Consider the following 8,124-nt stretch of genomic DNA (forward strand, 5'->3'; position numbering starts at 1 on the left):
CACACACAAATACACACACACAATAAGGTTTTAAACGAATAAAGTTAGGAGGAGACTAGTTCAGAGGAAGGGGATCAGCAGGAATGAAAGGGGACATGAAAGGCCATTAGGGGTGTGCATGATCAGAATGCATCGTATACATATATGAAATATAATCTCTCTGATATATAAATAATTTAAGCTAATAAAAAAACTGAAATACTCAAAGGCAAAGTTCGTCCTGACACTGTGCCTAAAGCGTGGTCAGACTTCCTTCATTCTCCTGGCCAAGGACACAGTCGGCTGGGGCTCAGACCTACATCTCCAGTGTTTGCTCTAGAAAGCCCTCTCTTCCAGAGATAACTGGCATAGCACACTCAACATCACTGACCCCATCCCTCCATCAGGTGGAGGGAGACCAGGCAGAGGACTGAGCAGCGAAATCCCAGAATGCTGTACAAGGCAGAGCTGCCTGAAGCCAAATGCAGGCCAAGGGCTTCAAGGTAAGCCAGCTCTGCTCTAATGAAACAGGAGGCCAGCCGGCGGGGAGGAGAGAAACTGGGCTAAGAGGCCAATGCTGGATCCAGATCCTGGTTCATCTGCTCGCTGCAGAATGCAGCACAAGGATGCTCAGATGGAGTTTAGAGAAGCTGGGAACCCTCCAAGCTTCGGACAAACCATTTCTTTTAGTATTTGTCAGTTTTCAAAGCAGGGCCTAGCTCCCAAAACCTTTGGAGCCACTGTGCTGGTCTGTGGTCTTGGGAAAGTCCCTTTTCCCAGGGCCTCCGTCTCTTGTCTGAATGGTGCTAGTCCTCTCAGTCAGGGCTAGCTACTGAGGCAATGTTGTCAGAAGCCAGGCAATTGTTCTTTCCAAATTCAAACCCTTGCTTCACAGTGAGCATACTACAGATATCCCAGCCCACCTCATGCAGGCTGGCTGTGAGTCCTCTGTTCTTCCTGATAACCTCCACACTTCTCTCCATCCTACATGTCACTCCAGACTCCTTGGTCTTTCTTGTACAAACAAAACATAAAACAAAACAAACAACCTGTGTGGTTTTTTAAGAGAAAGAATATGTGTGTGTGTGTGTGTGTGTGTGTGTGTGTTCACACATGCATGTGAGGGTACCCACAGAGGCCAGAAAAGAACATCTGATCCCTTGGGGTTGGAATTTGGAATTATAGGTGTTATTTATTTATTTATTTATTTATTTATTTCTGCAAGCCACATGATATATAGGTGCTTGAATGTAAACTCTGGTCTTCAGTGACAGAACAGCAAATCTTTTTAATCACTGAGCTATCTCTCCAATCTCAGTGAGACATGGCTTTCCTATGGTGTTCTCTGTAAGATCATGGTGGTACCTCAAAACATGAGAGGGCTGAGGAAGGGACTCCCTTAGAGGATACACACACTGGCTCTCTACAAGGGAAGGTAGGCTCAGTCTTGGGGAGTCATGGGTGATGCCTTAAAGAGTAGGAGGACTAAGACTTACCCCTGGAAGACAAATGTGAATGATGGGCACTGGCTCTGAGTTTGTCTGGATAGAAACCCACAGAAGGACCAGCATGTCAGCAGGCGAGAGGAGCTGCAGTGCCGCCTAAGGTTTACACAGACACTGGCAACCATTGGAAGTAGAAAGCTGGGTGGCTGGGGGTTCCAGGAAGAAGTTATGGGGAAGGACAAGGACCAGTGACAGACACCCTGATCTCAGAGATGTAGGAGGTCCCTGGGAAAGCTCACACAGCCCAGAGAGAGGAACTGGAGAGCTAGACCTAGCACACAGACCTACCAAAGAACTGAACAGAGACATGTCAAGGCCAAACACAGAAGGTGACTGTCTACCTTGGCATGAAGGTGAACTTGAACCCTCTTTACACCCCCAAGCACTGAAGGTGTCTACCTGGACTAGTGCTGACCTGGGAACCAGAGATTAAGTGACTCCCCCAATGTGAGTCTCAATCTACCATTTGACCACATGGGGGCAGTAGAGACAACCCTGGCTAATCTAATCTCACTGTGGTACCCTAGACTGCAGGAAGGGCTGCACTTCATCCAGGTGAGTTCCACCTTCGAGGCGCCAAAGTCTTCTGGAGCTTCAGAGTTGGACAATGCAAGTTTTTTTTTTTTTCATAGCAAAGAAGTGCCCACTGGAAAGACATCCTCAAACAGCGTGTCTCTAAGCAAGCCTGTGTCTGCCCCAGAACTCCACCCACCCCTCTAGATTCCAGGAAGGTACTTTGTGGGCACAAGTACCATGGAAAGCAAATGTTACAATGTATCAGCTCAAGGAAACAAGTCCCTTAAAGACTTCTCTTTAAGGGGAGGCTTTGGAATACAATGATATTCCAGTTTAGGGTCTAGAAGAGCGGTAGCTGCTTCCTCAGCTTTTCCTCAGCTGGCCATCTCCCCTTACCTGTGATGGTGACTGAGCCGTGAGCATCTTGCTGCAACACCGGGTTTCGTACCAGGCAGCTGTAGGTGCCGTTAGCACCCAACACCACCCTCAGCACGCTGTGAACATCGAACAAGCCCCGCTCGTTGGCCATCTGGGATGTGGTCACGTTGTCAGTCAAGGGCAACCCCTGTCCATCCTTCCAGAACACCTCAGCCTCGGGATAGCCCTGATAACTGGAGCATGTGATGGTCACCATGTTCCCTGGACGCAGGTCCTTGTTGGGCTCCAGGGTCATGCTGGGCTTCGAGTAGGGGGCTGGAGGGCAGAGAGTGATGACAGTCAGCACAGGGGACCCAGGGTAGGAACACAAGACACAAGAGGCTGAGTCAATAGTCAGCTCTGGGGCTTTTTTTTTTTTTTTTTGATGGTGGTATCAGCAGTGGGAAGGGGTGGGCTGCATGCAGACTGAACGAGGTGGGGGGACATGTTCCTGCCTGGGATTCAGCTGCCACCTGCAGGCTGGTAGCAGCATTGCAAAAGTCCCCGATTCCCACAAAGCAGGGGAAGCTGTCCTCATCAGCTACATACATGCACTGAACCCTCAAGAACACAATGCCCAATGCCAGCAGGTCAGGGAACAATGCCGTGCTGCTGGGATAGGCCTTCCCTGGACCCAGCCCCAGGGGAAGCCGCACGCCAGCTATTTGGTGGCTATTAGTTGCCAGATGAGGTCAAACTGTGCCAGGGAAGCCAGGCTCAAGGGAGGAGTAGCATAGGGTGGTGTCACTGCCCACCAGGGCCACCACAGGGTCTTCAGAGACCTGGACCTCCATGTCTCTTGGGTCAGAATCCTAGAGACAACGCATTAAGAAGAGATAGGGCCTCTGCAGCCATTCTGAAGCCTCATCAAAACCCAGGCCTTCTTCCTTCTCATTCCCTCGAGACAGACTAAGTCTCCTATCTTGATCTTTCACAGCAGGCTAGTCTTGTCTGACAAAAGCCATCCCTGGGATCCAAACTTGGGGGAATAGGATCGTTGAGAGTCCCACAAGAACAAACACCTTCCCCAGCAGAACTCCTTTCTGTCTCATGTCCGTGACCTGCTGACCCAGATGCATCTCCATCCTTCCAGGAGATTTCTACAGCACTGGAGTCTGGGGAGTCAAGAAGGCCCCCGATCAGTGACTCGTCACTACCTGGAGTGCCCTGCCCCACCATCCTATCATAGTCAAGCATCTCACTTGTTTGGAGACTGAAGATAAGGAACTAACTTCCTTTAACTTCCAGTGTAATTGATAGAACTATAACTTCCCCTTTAAGGTGACACTTAAAACCAAAAAGTAAAAGCCTGTGGGGCTTCTGTGGATTGTGACGATCTTACTGTAACACCAAGTTGAGTACCAGGCATCTGTAGGTGCCGTTAGCATCCTGTGCCACCGTAAGCATCCTGTGCACATCAAACAAGCCCTGCTCCTTGGTCACAAGGCCAGTCTGGTGAGCCCTGCCAGCACACCGAAACCTCGGGGCAGCCCTGGGAGCTGGAGCATAGGATGTCACCTGGTCCCCAGGTTGTTGGGCTCTGGAGTCATGCTGGGCTTTTTGAGTAGAAGGCTAGAGGGTGGCAGAGGGCAGGGATCACCAGCAGCATCAGTGCAGGAGACACTGGAAGCCGGACGAGGCTGTTAGCGCGGGAGATGTGGTGCAGGAGTCTGTGGTGCAGCAGTGTGTAAGAGGCCACTTGCAGAAGGATGAAGAGTGGAAGCGGAGAGTGCCCCTCTCCACACTCACCGGCCACCTGCAGGCTAACAGCAGCGCTGTCAAAGTCCTGGATGCTCACGAAGCAGGTGTAGCTGCCCTCGTCGGTTACTCGGACTCGCTGCAGCCTCAAGGATGCGTTGCCCTGCACCAACAAGTCAGGGAAGAGCGCCGTGCGGTTGGCATAAGCACTGCCTTGGTCCCGGCCCTCAGTGAAGCTGTGCACCAGCTGTTTGGTGTCTGTCAGCTGCCAGATGAGGTTGAGCTGTGCCAGACTGAAGCCAGGCTCTGGGGAAAAGGAGCAGCGTAGGGTGGCATCCGTGTCCACCAGGGCCACCACAGGGTCTTCAGAGACCTGGACCTCCACAGCTCCTGGGGGTGAGTCAGAAGAGGCAGAGCAGTTAGGAAAGATGGGGTTTCTCAGGGTCTCTATCCTTTTCCAGATACCTCTAGGCCCTGCACACACGTCCTTTTAGGTCTGAGGCTCAGAGTCAGTTCCTATCTATGCTCCTCACTGTGAGCAGCTATGTGCCAACATGAATTAGAAACGCAACAAGGACCAAGACCTGGGTCACACCCTAGAGCTCACTTACATTAGAAAGGAAGACAGAGGCAGTTTGTGATGGACACAGATTTCATCAGCTTGTAATTAGACTCGTGTGTGTGTGTGTGTGTGTGTGTGTGTGTGTGTGTGTGTGTGTCAGTGTTATAGCATTGCCCAGCTTTGGATCTACTCTGTTCCAAAAAATGGGAAGCAGGGAGTGGAGAAGAAGAAAGAGGAAATACTTATAAAAGAAAAAGAGAAAGAAAGAGCCAAAGAAGCCAGGGACTCAGCAAAGAGGCAGCTTCCAAGCCTGGCAGGTACTCTCCACTTTGCAGGTCCTTCGCATTTTCCTACAAACACATACTATGTGTACAGGAAGGGTGCCTGCAAAAAGTAAACACCACTGTTCTTAGTGATTTCCTTCGGGTGAGAGAACTTCATGGGTTCCCTTTCTTCTCTTCATGAATAAACATACTTAACTTCTAGGCAAGAAAGAATGCCCATGTCTTTAAATAAGGTGTGAGGCAGATGCTCTATGAAACACAGAGCCCATGTAAGTGTGTGCCAAGGAGAGGGACCAGCAGGTACAAAGGCCCTGAGATGCAGGCCAGAAAGAGCACACGGGAAGGTAACCCAATGGGAAAACCTACTGGAGGCTGGCCAGGGCTTTGAGAGATGCTGGAAGAAACCTGGGGTTTCCCACCTTCGAGAGGATGTCATTATGGAGGGCACTGATTATTAGATGCAATCTGGGTAGCAAAGCCTGAAGCTCACCCTGGCTCATCTATAGAGGGAGATATATTGTAGAATGGTGAGAGGGTAGTCAGGAGACCAGCTCAGAGGGCGTCGTAAGAAGTGATGGTGATACAACAGTGGAAAAGACATGTAAGGCTGTTAGCACAAGTCAGCTAGAGGCTAAGCACTCAGGAGGCAGAGGCAGCAAGATCTCCAAAAATTGGAAGCCAGTCTGGACAATATAGCAAGTTCTAGGCCCTGGAGTGAAGAACAGCCATAGAGATTGAGAGAACCAGCCTGATCTGAGATGCAGTCTGGAGAATTATCAATGTTTGCTGGTTGATGGAGGGTGAGAAGGAAGGAATATGTGGTGGTTTGAATGAAAATGTGGCTCCCAGAGGCTCATATGTTTAAATGTTTGGTCCCCAGCTGACGGAACTGTTTGGGAAGGATTAGGAGGTGTGGCCTTGTTAGAGGAGGTGTGGTGTAACTAGGGTGGGCTTTGAGGTTTCAAAAGCTTGTGCTATCCTCTCTGTTTTGTGCTTGTGAATCAGATGTAATCTCTCAGCTACTGCTCCAGTGCTATGCCTGCCTGCCTGCCTGCCTGCCTGCTGCCTGCCTGCCTGCCTGCCTGCTGCCTGCCTGCCTGCCTGCTGCCTGCCTGCCTGCCTGCCTGCCTGCTGCCTGCCTGCTGCCTGCCTGCTGCCTGCCTGCCTGCCTGCCTCCTGCCTGCCTGCTGCCTGCCTGCTGCCTGCCTGCCTGCCATCACATTCTCCACCATAATGGTCATGGACTCACCCTCTGACACTGTCAGGCAAGTCCCCAAAGGAAATGCTTCCTTTTATACGTTATAAGAAAAATGGGCCCTGGAACAGGCTCCTCTGTTGGCTCCTGTGCCTTCTATCCTATAAGCTTTCCAGCACAGTCTTCAAATGAAGCCAGCTGAATACAGCACCCATAGAAGGCTTAGAGAAATTGTATTTGTTTTGCTATTATTCTTTTTACTGTGAATTCTACACATACCCTTTCTTAGTATGTAATGTCTGGAGGTAGAAGCTGGCCCTGGATATCTTTTAGCAATCCCATGGACATTCAGGCCAGTTTTCATCCTTGCCAATTAGACCTACATGTCCCCTTATAGGGGACATCTAGGACATGGAACTTAGTCACCCAAAGTCCTTTCTGAAGAAGTTAAAAACAGGCCAGGTGTGGTGGCATACACCTTTTATCCCAGCACTTGGGAGGCAGAGATAGGTGGATCTCTGTGAGTTTGAGGCCTGCCTGTCTACATAGTGAGTTCAAAGACAGCCAGGGACACACAGTGAGAAAACACACACACACACACACACACATACACACATACACACATACACACACGCGCGTCAGAAAAACCACAAGTACAGACGGTGATGTCTATGGTGACCACTAGATGGCACCAGACACTCGTCTTTGTTGTCTCCATAGGGTAGAGGACTACCTAAACAGGGCATTTACTTAGCCTAGCACTAGGTGGGAAGTACCTTCATTTGTTTATCGTGGTGATTGAGCATACACTGCAAGCATCCAACAGTGCCCAAGGTTAGACCTTGCCTTCTGAGCAGGATGACAACAGGCAACAAGCAAAGGAAGCATATGTCAAGTGGAGGTAAATTCTAGAAAGAATGTAACAAAGCAGGGGGTGGGTGACAAAGAGAGACTGAGGAAGAGTGCTATGCTGTTTTATACAAAGTGTCACAAAAGCATCTGAGGAGCTGTTATTTGAGCAAAAGTCTGCAACAAAATAAAAGAGTGGAATCATGCCTCTGTCTGAGAACAGAAAGTTCTGGGCAGAGATCCTGAGGAGAGTTCACACAGTGTGTTCAGGGACTTGCATTATCATAGCACAGAGTGCTCAAGTCCCATTTTACAGAAGAAAAAGTAGAGGCTAAGGTAGCTTTTTTTTAAAGGAACTTGGTTGCTTGTGGAGCCCAAAGATGGACATCAGTATGCTTCTTCAAGACAGAGGCAGCCTGGCTGGAGCCCAGGAAGGAGTAGGCGGATATCCCCACACACCACCATGACCAGGACCCCTCCCCTCACCTGTGAGGCAGAGGCACAGCACTCCGAGCGCAGTACACATACACACACCCACACCGGGGCCAACCCATCCTCGAAGCATCTTCCTGGGAGACAGCTGACAGCTGGGCTCTCCGTGGCGGATGGCTGCTCCTGCCTGTGGAAGAGGAAGAGGGGCCTTTGTCTCAAAGTTCCTTCAAAGTCCTCAGGACCTTCCAAATCTAAGTGGGAAGAGGCTAGGCAGCCAGCCCAGACAAGGCTGATGAGCTCGGTGTCCAGGCTGTGCCCAGGTCACTTTGGCTGATGGGAGAGTAAAGGGGTAGGCTTTAGACAGACTTGGGGTTCAACTTGAAAAGTTTACTCAACCCTAAAGGTAGCCAGGAGCCACTGAGGGTTCTGGGTTAAAGAAACAGCATCGTCAGGGATACTTTGGTAGCATCTTCAGGGTAAATGGAAGAAGCCAGAGGATAAAGCAGGTAGGTATAGATCAGAATGGCAGCATCTGAGAGCGTAGGACACGAGAAGGCAACAGTCAGGACACTTGGTTCTGAGGCCTGGTTCCTGGGGCAGGAAATGTGGAGCATTTAATATAGCGCACGTTAGGTGAGGAGCGTGTGTGCAGAAACCCCAGGGCGGAGTTGTAGGAGCAGCAGAAAT

At 50.3% G+C, this 8,124-nt stretch overlaps 1 protein-coding gene across 1 annotated transcript in view; it reads right to left on the reverse strand.

Annotated features, from left to right (window-relative positions):
- Nucleotides 1–7,767, reverse strand: part of Cd276 (CD276 molecule) — a 17,441-nt gene extending 9,674 nt beyond the window's left edge. Inside the window, exons 1-3 of the mRNA XM_028774454.1 lie at nucleotides 7,492–7,767; nucleotides 4,167–4,505; nucleotides 2,397–2,693 (exon numbers count right to left, since the gene is read on the reverse strand). Coding sequence (XP_028630287.1) covers nucleotides 2,397–2,693; nucleotides 4,167–4,505; nucleotides 7,492–7,570 — 715 coding nt within the window. The 5' untranslated portion in view covers nucleotides 7,571–7,767. The remainder of the gene's footprint in view (nucleotides 1–2,396; nucleotides 2,694–4,166; nucleotides 4,506–7,491) is intronic.
- Nucleotides 7,768–8,124: the final 357 nt, after the last annotated feature.

This window comes from Grammomys surdaster, unplaced genomic scaffold (genome assembly GCF_004785775.1).
Source record: "Grammomys surdaster isolate TR1022 unplaced genomic scaffold, NIH_TR_1.0 241, whole genome shotgun sequence".
In the NCBI taxonomy this organism is placed as follows: domain Eukaryota; kingdom Metazoa; phylum Chordata; class Mammalia; order Rodentia; family Muridae; genus Grammomys; species Grammomys surdaster.